The following is a 15,944-nucleotide window of genomic DNA, read 5'->3' as shown; positions in this document are numbered from 1 at the left end:
GCAGTTAAATTAAGACACAAAAGCAGATGTGAAATTGTTGTCCTTAAAAAAAAAAAAAATTGTAGATTTAAAAAAAAAGATATTTTTACTTCATATTGATCATGCTTAGTGTAATTGAATGAAATGTTTATAATTACACTGTTTAATATGAAAATAAATGCAAATGAACTTCTATTTACGGGTTTATTCTGTCATGAGTTGCATGTTCAATGAAAAAAATGAAAGCTGTTGTTTATAATATTGTCAGATTGAAGATTCAGGATGTAGGAATGGGAGTTTGCATGTTTTTTTTGTTTTTTTTTTCCCAAGGTTTCTGTCCATAATTTAAATTGGTGTGATTTTCAGTTATTTGGTTAATCCAAGGATTAAGATTTGAAGAAGATTATATGGTAATGTTCTGTTTAACATATGGATCGCGGTCCAGAGCAGAGAGGCTCCAGCCCGCGAGACCATATGGCAAAGCAAAGTTGTTATTTTCAAAATTGAAAGAGTTAATTAAAAGCCAAATGTTCCAAGTTTAGATATTTTTTGAGATTTTGTACAAAGACATTGAGAAAAAACCTTCACATACTTGTATTTATTTGTATTAAAACAAAAGGAAATAGTTCCAAGTTGTGATTATTATAATAATACAGCCCAGTAAAGATCAAATTGGAATTTATCTGGGCGCTGAACTGAAATGAATTTAATTGACAGCATTATTGTATATAAACATTTTACACTCTATGATGGTGTGGTTACCAGAAACACTCGAGTTTGACTCTTTTCTGTGTGATGTTTGTTCTTCCTCTTTCATGTAGGTTTTTTTAATTTCTTTTCCCAGAGGAAACAAAGTTTTGTCAATTTTATAATGGAATACACCAATGCCAGTGTTGATATTGTCTAACCTTAACATTTGTGTTTTTATTGGGTTTTTTTTAATAACACAAAAGGTGGGACAATGACATGTCTCTTTTTTTGTTATCGTTTCAACTAGTTAGGTCAGATTGCTAACAAAGTACAAACGATGACCCAAACAATGCCAGTTCCAGACGTTTATTTCACATTTCAATGCCCTTGTAAGATGAATGTCGAGAAATGGTGACGCTCGGACCTGCTGCAGCGTCAACAGTCGTTAGCAGTTATGTGGATGTGTTTATACCGACAGGAAGAACGTCTTTCTTGCGCAGAGGTTATGATCTGGTGGGGGAAGAGCGATTTGACTTCATACAGTACGAATATCTCAAATTTTAGCCGGTGTTACTGTTATAAAGCCCTCGGTGTCGAGGGAGGCTTGTCGTTGCAGTTTGTATTAAAATCACTCCATCGCAAACATGTAACAGGTCGAAATGAGCCAATAACAGAAAATACAACAGTCAACAAATGCATGGTATAATTAATAGTTGATAAATAAATTCACATGCAGATGTAAGACGAGCAAAACAAGACACAAAAACAAAATCCTACAGACCAGTACAAGTCAGGCTACAGTCGACTGTGTTTGAACGTCGTTTGGTGATCCAAGCCCGAGCCCTTCATCGAAATCCCACCTCGCTCACAATATTTTGAAGAATAAAAGCTATTTATAAACCCTATGATAACCAGTAGCCAAAGCCTGGGAAGAGCAAACACATGCACTCGTTTTTGTTTAGTTTTTTCCTTTCTATTTTGGTTCCACGAGACAGTGAGATCTACTTCCTTCACTCAATGTTGACATCGTTTCTGTTGTAGAAACAAGTCGGTGAGCAACATTCATCCATGGATCCGAACGACAGTCTGAACCTCAGTGGTACAATTGTGCATTCCCTCTACGGGAAGGGATAGGGGCTGCTGGGAATGGTCTGAGGAGACAAATGTACTGTCAATCCAGGCACGGTGGGGCGGGGGGATAGACGATTGGAGGGGCGCTACACACACACGGCGTTCCCGTTCACTTGGGCTGGAGACCGCTGGGGGGCCGGGCTGCGTGAGGCCCCGGCGAGAGGAAGGTGGGGGCCGCGTGGAGCCTCTGCAGAGTTTCCTCTCACGCTGATGTGCTCCCATCCTCCCTGAAACACACGTGGAAGATTTGGTGATGTTCAATTCGTCCACTAGAGGGAGATGACAAATGCCACAGCGTCGCAAGAAGTAACAATGAAAGTACTGAACTCAAATTGTCCCAAAAATATATATATATATATATCATAACTATTTCATGTGCAAATACAAAGAGTGCTAACATTAATCCAGAATGTTTTTCTCTATTTTTAAGGCCTTCATTGAAACCTATTGATAAATTGGTGGTCTCTACTCCACCTCTGGCTTGTGGGCTAGGAGTTTAAGACCCCTGCTTTTAAAGTTAAATCCACCATGTTATCATTAATATGTAATTATACAAGTTTATGAATGGTTTTGAATTCCAGTTGAACTCAGAAATTCAGATGTCACACCGGGCCCTGCAGGGCTCCCCGAGGGGCAAGAAGTGAATCCCCCTCTCACCCCAGTAGGGATCAGATAATCCCCACCTTGATCCCGTCATATCAAGCTGTGGGCAAACATTTGCGATGGGGAATTTGCCCTTTTCACCCACTACCGAAGTCCAGTGAATAAGACCATGCCCAGATGTTTACTTTTGACTCTGTGAACTTATAAGAAAAGGAAAAGAACGTAATTGTGACAGGTGCAAACGTCTGAGCGCCGCACTACGTCAGCAGCTCCCCCACTTGGCAGACATTGCAGCCGGCAAGGCTTTCTATTCTTGATTGAGGTATTTTCACCAACTCTTCCCTGCATGTCACTTCAGCTCCGGCGGTATTTTTAGGCTCGTCTTCTATGTGCAGCATGTTTAAGTTCTCCCTCGTCGGATCGTCGGTGTGGTTCAAGTCAGGGGATTGTGACTGTCGCTCTGGAAGCTTCACCTTACATGTGCGCAACAGTGCTACTGTGCAGAGGCTGAGGACAGGACATAAAAATATCCTAACACATTTGTAATGATGTAATAAAAAAGGGGGGGGGGGGGGGGTCTTGTTTAAGGCTTTGTTGTTGAATTTGTTCCCAAAACAATTATTATTAACATGGGCTGTAAGAAGGGTAAAAGTGGGTAGAGATGTTAGAATCCATCTGCTCATTCAGCCTCAAATTCCTTCCTGATTGTATCCAGAATTCCATATTTCTATTCTTCCATATGCTCTCAAACAGAGCTCCAGTGTTCTTTGAACATTCAAGATTTATCATAGCTATTTATGAGCCAGCAGCAGTACCAGATATGGTCTTTTCCTTTTATACAGTTCATATTGTGTAAGATGGAGTGTGTGATTTGGGACTCACCCCTATACCGTAGTCCCAGGACTGGCCCTTGGGCTGCATGGGCCCCAGACCCAGCCTGTGGCAGACGGCTCCAGGGGTCTCACTGGGGAAGCCGGGGACTCCATCTGCTATGATCCAAACCTGGACAAAAAAAAGACATTAGAAAGTGAACATCCATGCATTACATCCTCGTTACAAGGTGATGCCGGTTGAGTCAGGGTTGGGCTTGCTCTCCTCGTGTGTTTTTAAGCCTTTGTCTCGTCATTGTCTGTCTCTCTGCTTGCCCTGTGACCCCAACCTGTGCATTTCTAAAGCCTTCAGAAAATATCCAGTTCTCAACTTTGAAATGATTTCCCAGCGACCTGTACTTATACCGACCTGGTCCAGCGGTCCGACGGACACCGTGGTGACGTTGTTGGAGATGAGCTCCCAGGCGGAGCCCTGAGGGTAGCTGGGGGTGAGACCCTGTCTGTACCAAAGGTTGCCTGCATCACATTAATAAATAGATTATTTATTAGCTCACATCCTCCGATTTTAATCTAGTAAAATCTGATCCTTCTCACTGTTTTCGTCCACAGCAAAGACCGAGGTTCGTCCAACTGACAGATGTCTAAGGGTCTGTCTCGGGGGGGATGGGATGTGGTACCAGCACTCCCCTGCAGGTAAACAAACACTCTGAAAGAAGTCTACATGCTTTATGGAAGTTGCATTACATTTTTCCACAATATTTATATTTTGATAGTCCTGATCACATTCTCTAAGGTTAAAGTTGCTTGCGGATAAAAATTGTGAACCTGCTGGGTTTTGTGGGGACACTGATCCTCTGTAAAACACAGCTCCATCCTTGGCGATGGCCCACACCTGGTTGGCTCCGCCGATAGAGATGGACTTAAAAGGCTGGTCTGTTCCCACGTGGAGCCAGGAGCTTCCCTGTGAGAGTTTACAGACGAGGTCGGTTAAGATCTGAAACTAACCGAACTCCGAGGCTTGTCAGAAACCGTGGCGATGGCGTTTCTTACCGCTGGGTTTTGGGGGCTGACTCCCAGGCGGCACAGCACCTCTCCCTTGTCGCTGAGGGCCCAAACAGGCACCTGCTCCATTCTGCTTTGAGCCAGACATGGCATCAGAGAGATGTCACTCAAACAGATGGGCGGGACCTGCTGCCATGGGCCTCTCACTGTGATCTTACACTTCCTGCGAGCGAGACGTGTGACCTTAAAGACGCTGCACAAACAGTGACTTACAAACCACAGAGTTGTATCATTTACCTCGTCCATCTTCTGCGCCGAACAAAGTCTTTCATGGTTTTGTGGCCATGAAACGTCCTGTAGAAAAGAGCAGATTCAGACAAAACCTTGCCGTCGTGTTCGTATGTGGGTTTTTGGTGTAAATCCGTGTTTGGAAGTTGTCACGTACGTGGGGAAGTCTGCAGCATACTGCCAGCCCTCTTTGTCTGTGCCTCCAGGGACATTATAGTCCATGGTCCACTCTGATACCTGAAGCAGAGTGAAACATTATAACAAGTAGCGTAAAGGCACAGGAGGAATTCTAGAAAAATCGACATCCACCTACCCACGACCACAGAGGGGAGGGAGGGTGTGTGTTGCCTTTGGTGCACTCTCTCAATCCACCCTCATCACTCCACATAGGGCGGTCAGTGGGGAGTCCTCTGGATAAGTGGGGCATCATGACAGATTACATTTAAGGGCTTCCAGCAAAAAAAAGTTCTAAAACTGTCAAATAGGAAGTTGTCATACTTGTCGGTGTATCCCGTCATTGGGTTCCACCTTTGATTCTCATACACATGCACACTTCTGACATCGGTCTGCTGATGCATTTGAGAGGCTTCTCCTGCAGTCGACACAGACGGAGACAAATGGTTAATGCGGGCAAATGCATGACGTTTCTTGATACGTATGAGTGACTCTACAGGCTCTAAAGAGTGGAAGGAATGGCAGAGGCTCAAACTATGCTAAAGCAATTTCACGTCACACAAAAATGTTTTCTCAGCCTGGTCAGTATAACTTCATCTATCGTTGATAGGAAACAGTCATGTTAATGACCATAATCTCTGTTCCTGACTAAACACACTCAATGACCACGCGGTACACTCGTACACTATAACATGATCTCGTATGGCAGAACAAATATTCTGCCAAACTGAGGATTTCCTCAGTTTTTTTTTTTTTTTCCCCATTGGGATAATTGTGGCTGTCATTTCTTTTAAAGGAAGAATATCTAATATCATGAAATTTGAATACCTATCCAATTATTCCATGCTATAATGGAGCTTTATTACCGTTGTGATGGCAGAATTGAAGGCAGAGCTGCTAAACTGGATCCCATAATAATGTAAGAGTGCACCAAATGTAACTTTAAATATATTCACAACATTCAGAGCTTCAAAAATGATTGCAAGCTATGGTAAGCTGTAGGGAACATGGGTAACTGCCTAGGGGACATGTTTACCCGGGTTGGGCTGCTGCCCATAGAGCCCACTGTAGACCCAGGCAGTGCCGTCCCACCCGATGCCCCACACCAGCCCCAGACTGTTAGATTCTACACGGTGCAGGTGGCCCGGGACCTGTCGCCAAAACCTGCAGCACCACACAGCGGAAGCACCTCAGCATTAGCCACAGCATTGTTAGCACAGAAAGACAGTTTTGAAGCGGACCGGCACAAACTAAACCCACTTTAAGTCGACGTTAGCGTGTTAGTAGCATGTTAAAATGGCATGTTGCAGAATTGTGATAGTGCAAGCCGAAGAAAATAATAAAAAGGAGGGGGAAATTATGTTCTGAAGAAAGAAAATCTATAGAAATATAAAATCTTCAGTCTCACATGAGGTCACAGGCCATAGTGTGTACAGAAGTCTCCAGTGAGAAGGACGGATCGTGGACCATGATGTCTCCCTTGGAGGTGGTGGACCACAGGGCCTGTCTGGACGGGGGACCTGTGATCCCTCGACACTCACAGCAACAGTCAGACAACAGGCACAACTGAGCACAAAGGACACAGTGATGAAGATCACCAGCTTTGTTCTGTAAATGATCAGTTAAAAATAAATGAAAAAAAAAAAAGAAAGAAAGACATTGTACCCAGTCATTCATGTCTCTTTCGCTCTGTGCTGCCAGGACCAAAGGCCACCTCTGCTTGGTCCTTTCAGCTGTGTACACAGCAAAGGCATAGTGGCAGTCCCTGAGCACTGGAACCAACACCGTCACTTCATTTATAAACACATGGAGGTACTGAGACGAAAAGAACGAGAAGAGAGTGAGCAAGAGACGGCTGAAGAGGAAACATTCCTACCACACAACTGACCACCCGTACAGTTAATAAAATATTCACTTTATATTGTCAACATTCAGCAAGCAAAGATATAGCAATGATACCAAGCTCAAGCCACTATTGTCTCTTGAGTATAAACAGAGTTTGATTTATTGGGAGTAAAAGCTGTCTTCAGGTAGCAAGACAACTGTCATCCTACTATTATCTTTTGAACATTTTTATTTGCATACCTGGCTTATTTTCAAAAAGACTTCCCAAGCTAAAATGGTTAAAAAGGCTAAAACTGCGATGAAAAAAAGTCGAAAAAACTAGAAAAAAAAAAATGTTAGAATGAAGATTGGCCAAAAAAGTACCCAAAATGTTTGAAACTGTCAAGAATGGAGCAAAAATTTATCAAAACAGAAGTTAAAATCACTAAAGTAACCAACATGACCATAAAAACCAAAAATGGTCGAAAGTCAAAATGGCTAAACTAACCAACCGAGCTGAATCAGTTAAAGTCGGATACGAAGGTTAGAACTGCTGAAAATGGCTACAAAAGTTTTTTCTAGTCTGTAGTCACGAAATGTCATGAATGTATGTTTCGCAAAACCACATAAATAATTTTATAATCTGTGTGATCCTTCATGATTAAACATGTTTTGTGGGTCCAGAAGAATTTTATTGAAGACAAGAACGGCTCTTTTGATGAGAAAAGCTGTAGACCCCTGACCTAGGAGAAGGTATCAAATGTTGTATAAAACTGATTGAAATTGACATTATTAACAAAACCAACCTTTTTCTCATCATACTGTGTGTAATAGACAAAGAAAATGCTGTGCTTCCTGCCATCAGACTTGGTGGACTGTTCAAGAGCGACGCCCACGTCCACCCAGCGGTGAGGTTTCCAATCTCTCCACCAGCGCAGCGTCCCTTTACGCACCCACACCGACTGGCGAGGGACACAAAAAAAGACATTTGGACGAGAGAAGAAAGAGAGACGCCATGGAAACAAAAAAAAAAATGGTCCTGACACAAACAAAAGCTGGTCTTACGTTGCTTCTCTCCAGTGGCTTCTTGCTGATTTCATCTTTGGGTTCCTGCTGTTGTGGCTGCTCTCTCCAGGCTGCCGACTGGACCGGAGTCAGGGACAACGAGTTGGTGAGAGGACCTGATGGACAATCAGCCCACAGAGATAGAAAAGTGGGACGTCAAAATCGCAACATCTCAACTTACGGCTCAATTTGGTCAGATTTGTGACTTTTTGGAGTGTCAACAAGATAAACATGATTTCTATTTCTATATACCTGCAGGACTAAGCCAGCTAATCTGTGAACTTGCATCCACATCACAACCTCCACCAGAGATCCAGGACCAAACGGGCCCGTCTTCCTCCCCGACAGCCTGAGAGCTCTCCAGAGTCCCCAAGGCGTAAGTGGCAGCGGTGCTGCCTTCGCCCTTCAACAAAGGCCCTGCTGCCTGCGTGCTCCGGGCAGCCTCCGCCCCCTCCAGGTCCACGTTCATCCAGGGAACGTCATGTTCTGCGGCCTCAGCGGGGGTCAGGAGCACCGGCGCTGAGGGCAGCTCTTTGACTTCTTCCCGTGGTATCTCTGCGATTGACGGTTGTGGCGTGGAAGTTCTGTCACGGTCAGAAACCAGGCTGTTGATGAAGCTGTCGCTGGCGGGGATGAAAGGCTTGGGGGCGTCTGGCTGAGGGGCTGCTGGGGGGTTTTCAGTTTCCGGCGGGGGCGTCGGTGTGTTGGTTCCACCTAAGGGGACTACAGAGGGTGCTTCTGCCTCCAGGACCGGGGTTTGAGTTGTGCCATTCTGAGGGTCAACGGGACCTAATTCTGAGTCTGAGTCAGTGCAGCTCAGAACTGAGGCTTGCGAGGCCTCGGTTAACTGGCCGCTGAACTCACAGTCGTCCCTGTCAAACAACACAAACAGTGAAAATGATGAGACAGAGAAAAAAACAAAACATCACATGTTACGATTGAATTCAGTTATTTATGCAGACCTGTGTGGAAGAACTTCTTTATTGTGGCCCCATTGGCCAGAAACGGGGATCCAGCCATTTCCACTTGGCTCAGATGGTGTCACACCCATTCTAAAATACAGACCACGGTCTTCACCAACTGCCCACACCTAGGAATAAAAGATAGACCACATACAGACATATAAGACTGCTGTAACAAGATACTTTTATTAATAAATGGCAAATTATTATTTTATGAAATTTAAGAGCAAACAAGACTAATCTACAGAATCCATAACTTGTGTACAATACAACATATTCAATTTCCTCTTCAACAACATATCGGAGGCACAGACAGGACACAAGCAACTGTTACTTTATAAGGCCATATACTGTAACACTGGCTCCCACCACCTCACTCAAGCCATACCCATAATTGCAACCGTGAAATATGAAATATGGGATATGATGACGACGGCTTGGCCAGCTTCTAATTAGGGAGTCTCCCATATGTCAGGCCAGTAGGAATATAGTCTGGGGATATATAAGGCTGGGGCTGAGGCGCTACTGCTGGGGCATTGGCTGGAAGGGCTGGGTTTACTCGTGTTACATGGCAACTTCAGGGCACGACTCAAGGCTAAGAGGCAGCAGAGGGACACGAGCGAGAGACCGAGAGGGAGGAGGTGTGAGATGTGGGTTTGCAATGCAAGCAAAGTCTTCAGCAGTGAGACACAGGAGCGAAGACTTTCTGCCTTGACCCCCCTCTTAAGCCCTGATCTGGCTCGTCCTGAAACCAGATCCAAAGGGAGGGCGAAGTGAAACGGTTAGAGGGGAAGCAGCTCGATGTGCAGAAGCCGTGTGGAGAAGAAGCTGACTGCAGTAACTTTTAAATTAGAACTCTGTGTCCAGTACAGCGACATAGTGGTGGTACTTTTCTTTTAAAAACGTAGTTATGGTGGAATTTCCTAGAAACAGTGACTGCACTATTGAATCTTCATTACTTGCGTCTTGGATTAATTGAATGTAACAAATAGAATCAGATTAGGGGATTTTATGGTTGTCTACTTGTGCTTTGAATATTGCTCCAAGGGGAACCTCACACTTATCCACATCAACAGTAATATCTTATACCTGGTCATTGAGTCCAACATCCACCATCATCATCTCTCCTCCGATGCTGATCCAGCCAGAACCACAGGGATTGTGCGAATTCACGCCACGCCTGAACCACACCTGGAGATACACATATGTTACTGCCACATGAACCACAGCGCCCCAGTAAATGACACATGGGTGGAGTGTTGATTCACCTTGTAGTCTTTAGTGACCACCCAGACCACACTGACTCCCACGGCCACATAAAGTGCTTCAACCTCCTTTACTGGTGATTCCACTTCCACCCACGATGTGCCTGTCAGCCGGAGCATAGGCTCAAACAAGTGCATTCAAAGAAACGGCAGCAAAACACTGAAGGTCATGTTAATGGTACTTTAAATGCTTAATGAACATAACCCAACAGATGAGGCGTTGCAATTCTATGGATGTGGCTTTCTATTCACATGACAATATTGTTTGAGTTTACTCTGGCAAACACAGAAAACTCTCACAAAATAACTTATTTTTTATACTTTGGTGGTTAGATTATACTTTCAAGGTCAATCAGATGTTATTTTAATAAAGAAACTGATCCCAACAAGAAAGCAGCACTGGCAATTAACCTAGAATAGACTTGTCAGCAGCTGCATGATGATCTTAAACTCTTCCTGTCATAATATCACTCCCGTAAACACACAATGATCCTGATGAGAGACTACCGAAGTAAACAAAGCAAGGCCAAGTGAGACAAACTGTCGTCATAACATGTGTGCCCCGCTGCATGCTGACCAGTTGGGCTGTCCAGGCTGAGACCAGTGCGAACCAGCAGGTTTCCATCCCACAGTAAAGCCCACAGCAGGTCTCCAGGTCCAGCTGATAACTGAGCCACCTCCTTGGACACTTCCACTTCCTCCCATGTGGAGCCCTCCGGGACCCGAGGGTGGATACCCTCCCTGAACCACACCTGCCAGATACAAGATGTGTCATTACATTGCGACGATGATCAATTTTTATATTTAATCTCTAACTCTAGCTGATTCGTGAATTCAGTCAAGACTTGAACGGCTGGTGACCGGTGACTTTTTGCCCTTTATCAATTAAGTATAAATTTTCTCGAGCCTCAAAACCTATTTAACCTTCAAAATGAAGATAAACCCTGGTCATATGCTTTAATTTCTAGATATGCATGTAAGCCCAAACTGTTGATGCATAATCTTGTCTTTCCAGGTAGGAGACATCTCAAAGTAATTTACTAGACAGCCTAATCTAGAAAAGATGAAACATTTTCTAAGACATTGACTGAGTCCAGTTGACCTTTGAGAAGTGAGCCAAAACTGTAGTTTATGTTGTATTGATTAAGTTATAGAATTAAGAAGAGTAATGTCTATTTTCTGTCCACATCAAATCAAACTATCTTTTATGAAACGTGACAGGATAGTGACTTCATGCATCTTAGATGAAATATTAAATTTGAAAAAAATAATGCAACTGTCAGATTCATCACCTCTGATTGCAAGACAAGAGTCTCTAAAAGTTTGCTTGTTGTGCAACAACTCTTATAAAGCTGCAGAGAGGCACAACAGAGGGGCTGAAGACTCCTTATGGGACCTTTTGGCTGTGGATATCATATGGAGTCATGCTGCCCTCTTGTGGCCAAACATAAAAGTGAACCACAGGTAGTAAGACGCCTGTTGCAGGTTAGGATTGGTTTACATTGCTGTATTTGTTTCCATACAGTTTGATTTGTCCTGTGTATTAATACAATCAAATCCTCAACAAACAAAACAATGCGTTTTAAAAAATGCACACAAGCGTGACCAAGAGCTGGAGAATAGTACTTATTGTTAATGACTTTATGCTTCTGTTTTCTACTAAACAAAACCCTCAGAGCTCCAGCTCTTTCATGTTAAGGTGAAAAATAGAAAGAGCTTTGCAGCAGCTACTCTGAACCTCAGCGACATGGGCGATGGTCCAGCAGACAGACCTGTCCTTGTTGTGAGACGCCCCAAAGGTACGGATACCGTCCCGACTGGTCGCTCATCTCCCAGCCTCCACAGCTGATGTCACAGAGCGGCAGCGGAGGTTTTTTGGGGTTGTCCAAGGGAATCTGCAGCAGGAAAGCATCGGCTTCAATCTTCCCTCCAACACTGCGGTCACTCATTCCCTACCGGGGGTGAAACTACAAACATTATAAGAGATATGTGGAACAACCAACACAGAGGCTCTCCAAACCTTCGCCCAGGTGCCTTGTGCTATGTATCTTCTGTAGCGAATCCACCGTCTCCGGCGAACGCAGGAGTTCCACTTCTTGTCTGGGGAAAAGTTAGCCGGGAAATCGACAGCATACTCCCAGCCCTAAAGTGCAAAGGCGAAGCAAAAGGGCAAAGAGTGCGCATTTTATGAAGTAAAATTAGATAAAGGTATTTAAAAAAAAAAAAAAAAAGGAATCAAGAACCGTTGTTTCTCACCCCTGTTTGGCTGGGTTCTCCCCCACAGGTCTGATCCACGTACCAGTCCCCCTCCCACTCCCAGCTGCGGGAGGGCAGCTCGAAACTGTGAAGCGGTTGTGGATTCATCCCGGTCACGTCGCTCCACGGCCAGCGGTCGGTGGGCAGCAGAGTGTCGGTGAAGCCGTCTACGGGGTTCCACCTCTGGAGACACACACACACACACACACACATCCAGATTAACAGAACTCTGATGGGTGATGACGAACTGTGCAGCACCACACATCTCTCAGAATCCACCTGGTTTTCGTAGGTCTCCTCCCGGTAGCGGATGGAGGTCTCGCTGGGCATCATATTGAGGTAAATGTGGTGGTCACAACCGACGCCCCAGCAACGGCCCTTCCCCGCCGTGACACGCTTCAGCTCCAGCAGCATGTCGTCAGCTCGCTCCCAGCGCTGGCCGGCCGTGGAGAGGCTGTACACTCTGCCGTACACGTCCACGGCCCACAGCATCGTGATGGGCATGATGGCCCCTGGACACAGACAGCAAGACAGCACTCTTCTTTTCAAGCCTGTCTATTTTATATTTCATGACTCTGTGTACTTAAAGGTTTATCGATATCCTGGAGAGATTATGAGCAAAGGCTACACTCGCATTTAGGTTCAAGAGAATTACTGCTATTTTTCCACTCCGGTACTCAGACTATGAGCTAAGAAATGATCAGATTCTTATGATGACAGCATTTGGGAAAAAGAAAAAAGAAATAAATGGTAAGCAGAGGCATTTATATTTTTAGTTTAGATTACATAAATACTTGTAATTGGGGATGTCAGGGTAGGATGAGGCGGTTGGCAAAATGAGCTACACAATATTTGAAAGTTATCCGGTTGCCAAATTAAGAAAAAGAATGAAAAGATTTGATTTTCCTGTCCCATTTCCATAGTAGGAACATGACAGATGTTGCTGCTGCATAGTGGCTGCATAGTTCTTAGCACACACGAGTACAGAGGTAAAGAAAAGTACCACGCAAAATAGAATAGTGTAAATGCAGTTTAAAAAAATTCAAAATGTATTCAATGTGACATGTACTAATATTTTAAACTCCACATACATTGTGTACAGAAATTCACCCACAATGTGACTGAAGCTATCATCATTTTTGAGTCTAAATTAAAAGCCTCGCCAAGAGACAAAATTGACATTTTCGTACATTTAAATCATCAAACAACAAAGCTGTAATTAGTTTTACTATTTTCCTTCATATTGAATTTGTAACTGCATTAATGCTCTGCATGTTTAAGATGTCCTCCTGGAGAGCACTGATCATGACATATTTACTCAAAATCAGATCGCTTTAAGCGGGGACAAGAGGTGGAAGCTGTGAAATGATATCATAGACATGATACAATCTCGTGTCTAACTTTAAATGATTATTGGTCCTCATCGTCTGGTGCATTGTTGTCACCTCACATCTTAAGTGTCTCAGATTTTAACCTGTTGTTTTATGGGATTATCTATAAAGTGTGCATTTTATCTTTGTGCCTGCATCAGATTTGATAGATAGATAGATAGATAGATAGATAGATAGATAGATAGATAGATAGATAGATAGATAGATAGATAGATAGATAGATAGATAGATAGATAGATAGATAGATAGATAGATAGATAGATAGATAGATAGATAGATAGATGACATCCCATGTCAAATTTCTTAAAAGCACCCTTGATTAATTGATGCAAAAATAAAATAAATATATATATATTTTTTTTTATTCTAATCTATCCCATTCTCCTATAACAGATAACAAAATATGCAACATATACGATAGTATAAATAAACATATACTGTAATACTTTGAAATGGTCCAAATGCACATGCGGAGGGAATAAACAACCGGGTGATGACTTGTAGTTTGAAATCCCTGACCAGAAGTAGCTGCTTTTCCTTTGACTTGCTGGCTTGACTCTTGCTTCATCGACTGATACTAATCCGCTCCTGTATCGACTGTCACTATGCCAAAGCTACCGCGACTCACTCAGGCCTTTATTTACCTCTTGTGTAACACAAACACATCCAATACCGTCCAGATAAATATCGTTTTGTTTACATTATTTTTTTATTCTTTACGCAGGCGCAGGAGCTGAAGGGGTGTGTAGTATATCCAATCCATCACGTTGCAGAGTATTCCTATTTTTATTTGTATTTTCTTTTTGGTGGGACAGCAGTTTAACATGCTGCACTTGTAGCTATACTGCAGTGGGGCTTTTCGACGCGTAAATTTACGCGTAAATTACGCGCACACACGGAGACGCACACAGGCGCTCCAGTAAATCCAGGATGACAAACACTGGTTGTAAACGAGCCGCAGCAGCAGCAGCAGCAGCAGCAGCCTTACCTGAATGTTGGTGTCCGATCCGCGGTTGTCAAGGAAATATCAACAGGGGCGTCCTGACATCAGGTGCAACAGCCGATACCTGCCGCCTCCCGGGCCCATGCTAGGACACAGCCGACACCGCCACCATGGTTAATAACAAGAGGAGATCCCACCCTCCATGCAGCATGACAACACAGAGAGATATGGACTCATATGCCGCAAAGTCGGGTATAAGCTGTTTACATCTTCAGGGAGCAGGCGGCACTCAGCTGGCTTAAATCTAAAATAAAGAAATAAAGAAACAAAATGTCCAAACACAAAACATTTTACTCACGCATGAGGCTCTGCTGTGAGCAACACCTCTGTGGGGGAGAAGTAAAGTCATTCATGCACGCAGAGGTATTTAATTCTCATTTGGGACCAGAGAGACGCTCCTGTGCAACTCCGGCTCCACAAGGGGAAATGGAGGAAGTGCTGCTCTGATTGGCCGAAACTCTTCAGAGGCTGTGAGATGCTGCGCTCCCATTGGTCCATTCTCACAGTCCCAGGTTATCGGTCCGTCTGCCTGCAGCTCATTAACCCCACATTTCAATAATTCAGAGACGGATCAATTATTGAAGCGCAGGCTTGGTGTGACTCCTTCGTCTCCAGTCCGAAATGTTACACCGAGACCTGACTCCTAAATATTTGCGCAATCACTACGTCTGTTGGTTGATTTACCTGCTGCGTAGTATGTTGTTAGTACACACAGCAACTTGTATACAACCCTGTAGCATTTTAAAACACATTTGAAAAAGGTCAACACATTATATAAAAAGAAGACTAATTAAAAAAAGCATCAGTAAAACCCTCAATTTGCAGAACAAATCTTAATTTGCGAGTTAAATAAGTACAGTAAAAATTATAACATGTTTCCACAAACTCAAAAACAACTTTAAGCTTTTCTAGTCCCACATATTAACTCTGAATACTGAATACACAACACTGACAAACATAAATAAGCGTAAACTATTACATACTCATATATTCTTAATAAGTAGTATAAATAAGTATAAGCTTAATACAGTTTCATCCATAAATAAGTTTAATAAATTTGATATGTTAAACTGTGTTCCTTGTGGAGTTTGCATGTTCTCCCCAGGTGTGGGATTGAATAGATTCTGTGTTTCTGTGTTTCTCACCCTGTGATGGACTGGGGAACTGTCAAGGGAGCTTCCTGCCTTCATCCTGACTCAGCTGATCGGCTCCAGGACCCAGGATAAAGTGCCATATGTAGTGAAAATGTCTACATACAGTCACATTAAGTTAAATGCATCACTGTTGTTTATTATTAAAAAACAAAAATCCACAACCACATTTTGTACTTCTGTTCCAATTTATTATTTTTTTTTAATCATCCAGTTTTGGATTCTTGTAAGACATTAAGCAAACAATTCACGAGTTTAGCATATTTCAGTTTTTCCACTTTCAGACGAGACAAGTTAGGTTTTCTTATTATAAACGTGAACGTTCAATTT

The 15,944-nt window shown here is 43.3% G+C and overlaps 1 protein-coding gene across 1 annotated transcript; it reads right to left on the bottom strand.

The window, feature by feature from the left end:
• Nucleotides 1-1,019: 1,019 nt before the first annotated feature.
• On the bottom strand, nucleotides 1,020-14,879 carry tecpr1b (tectonin beta-propeller repeat containing 1b). The gene is made up of 26 exons (XM_080488705.1): nucleotides 14,762-14,879; nucleotides 14,449-14,548; nucleotides 12,349-12,581; nucleotides 12,070-12,252; nucleotides 11,834-11,956; nucleotides 11,586-11,708; nucleotides 10,391-10,565; nucleotides 9,817-9,917; nucleotides 9,638-9,739; nucleotides 8,549-8,676; nucleotides 7,839-8,458; nucleotides 7,587-7,702; nucleotides 7,328-7,483; nucleotides 6,363-6,512; nucleotides 6,106-6,263; nucleotides 5,734-5,861; nucleotides 5,022-5,115; nucleotides 4,837-4,933; nucleotides 4,681-4,760; nucleotides 4,533-4,589; nucleotides 4,284-4,458; nucleotides 4,059-4,194; nucleotides 3,828-3,920; nucleotides 3,643-3,749; nucleotides 3,286-3,405; nucleotides 1,020-2,027 (listed from the first exon to the last, which is right to left on the bottom strand). The coding sequence occupies exons 3-26, from the start codon at nucleotides 12,571-12,573 to the stop codon at nucleotides 1,887-1,889; spliced, it is 3,588 nt and encodes a 1,195-aa protein (XP_080344831.1). The 5' UTR covers nucleotides 12,574-12,581; nucleotides 14,449-14,548; nucleotides 14,762-14,879; the 3' UTR covers nucleotides 1,020-1,886.
• Nucleotides 14,880-15,944: the final 1,065 nt, after the last annotated feature.

Source organism: Lipophrys pholis (genome assembly GCF_963383615.2).
Source record: "Lipophrys pholis genome assembly, chromosome: 19".
Taxonomy (NCBI): Eukaryota; Metazoa; Chordata; class Actinopteri; order Blenniiformes; family Blenniidae; genus Lipophrys; species Lipophrys pholis.
The sequence above is the reverse complement of the archived record's forward strand: the minus strand, read 5'-3'. Positions and strand labels throughout refer to the sequence as shown.

What these genes read in the sequence shown, in the direction of transcription:
- tecpr1b (XM_080488705.1), bottom strand. Translation starts at nt 12,573, where the DNA reads ATGCCCATCACGATGCTGTGGGCCGTGGACGTGTACGGCAGAGTGTAC. An exon ending in TATGCTGCAGACTTCCCCAC is followed by an intron (nt 4,590 to 4,680) that starts GTACGTGACAAC and finishes TCTTTTCTACAG; the next exon opens with GACGTTTCATGGCCACAAAA. An exon ending in CCGTCGGACCGCTGGACCAG is followed by an intron (nt 3,406 to 3,642) that starts GTCGGTATAAGT and finishes TTTTTTGTCCAG; the next exon opens with GTTTGGATCATAGCAGATGG.